Source organism: Chaetura pelagica, unplaced genomic scaffold (assembly GCF_000747805.2).
Source record: "Chaetura pelagica isolate M959 unplaced genomic scaffold, ChaPel_1.0 scaffold28, whole genome shotgun sequence".
In the NCBI taxonomy this organism is placed as follows: domain Eukaryota; kingdom Metazoa; phylum Chordata; class Aves; order Apodiformes; family Apodidae; genus Chaetura; species Chaetura pelagica.
In genome coordinates this window covers 803,316-804,652 of record NW_009954303.1, presented here as the reverse complement: position 1 = coordinate 804,652, position 1,337 = coordinate 803,316, and the positions used below count along the sequence as shown (strand labels likewise).

General features: G+C 46.0%; 1 protein-coding gene across 1 annotated transcript in view; it reads left to right on the top strand.

The window, feature by feature from the left end:
- The first annotated feature begins 595 nt into the window (after positions 1-595).
- The window catches only part of TSPAN32 (tetraspanin 32), a 28,820-nt gene continuing 28,078 nt past the window's right edge, over positions 596-1,337 (top strand). Inside the window, exon 1 of the mRNA XM_010003874.1 lies at positions 596-643. Coding sequence (XP_010002176.1) covers positions 596-643 — 48 coding nt within the window. The remainder of the gene's footprint in view (positions 644-1,337) is intronic.

The window sequence follows — 1,337 nt, the reverse complement described above, 5'->3', positions numbered from 1 at the left end:
AAAAGTTTCAATAGAGTCTCAGCCAAAGGTTATTGCCATGTGGTGTATTTTAACTGGGGAGAGAAGGCTCCTTTGCAGATCTGTTTGAGTTTTTTGCTGTCTTCTTTAAACAACAGGTTATTTTTTTTTCCTAAATAATTTATAAATCTTTTCTAAATAGCATTTTCCTAAATTTTTTTCGAATATAATATTTATGCAGATTATTCTTTTTTTAATAGTTACAATGTTCATTAGGCAAAACTGTGAGCCCAGTGAAAGTGAAAACCAGGGGATTTTTATACCAACTGTTGGTTGAATGGTTTCAAAAACATTTTTAAGGAGCTTTTCTCTGAACTCGGTGAAAGGCTGTTTTTCTGTCTGTCTTTCCTCCTTTCCCAGGGCAGCCCGGCAGCAGCTTGGGCAGAAGGTGGCTGCTTTCATCAGGTACAACAGTCGGGCAGCAGGAGGTGCATCAGCACCCGGTGGGACTACACTTCCCGAGAGGCCCCGCTCTGGCCATGCCTTCCTTTGGTGGAAACCCAGGCTTTATCAAGAGCCGGAGGGACCAACTGCCAGCTCTCTCTGGGGACAAGCAGCCATGGGACCGAAGTGCGGGATGAGGACCACCAAGTGCCAGCTGCTGGTGACCAGCCTGTGTGCCATGGTGAGCTGGCAGGTTTGGGGGGCGGATCTCTGCAGAATTGAGGTGAACTATTTTCTTCCCCATCCGTGCATGGAGAGGGTCAGGCTTTCCCACATTCTGTTTTTCACGGGTAGAGGGCAAGCAAAGCCAACTGCCTGAGCTATGGTTGCACCCTGGGCGGTTATCACTGGCCACCAGCATCGACCCCCCCTCTGCTGATAGACTTCTGGTTTCTCAGGGCTGTCAAGCTGCTGCAGCCCTTTCACAACCCAGCGGCAGCTCAAAGAAGAAAGGAAAGGTTGGTGCTGGCAGAATGGGTGGTTTTCAGCAAAAAAAAAAGTAAATATATATATTTACTCTGGTCTTCTTGAAGCAAAAGAGGGAGGATGGACCTGCTGCAGCCACGCAGGAGGGATCCGTGAGGATACAAAACCACAAGGCTTCAGTGGGAGTATGTGTGAGAGACCTGTGGATCCACACTGCAAAGTGAAAGCAGTTCTAGGGATCCCTTTTATCAGTTTCTGAAGCAAACTCAATGGGAGCTTTTTGACATCTGTTGTTAGAGCTGATGAGAAATGATGGAAACTGGGAATGCTTTTGCTGGATGTTTCTGAGATGTACGTGCTTGTTGCCTTCTCACTCCATCAAAACTTGCAAGCTTTAAAAATTAATAATAATCTGTATTTAATTCAAATCAGGTTGGTGGCTTAGAAAG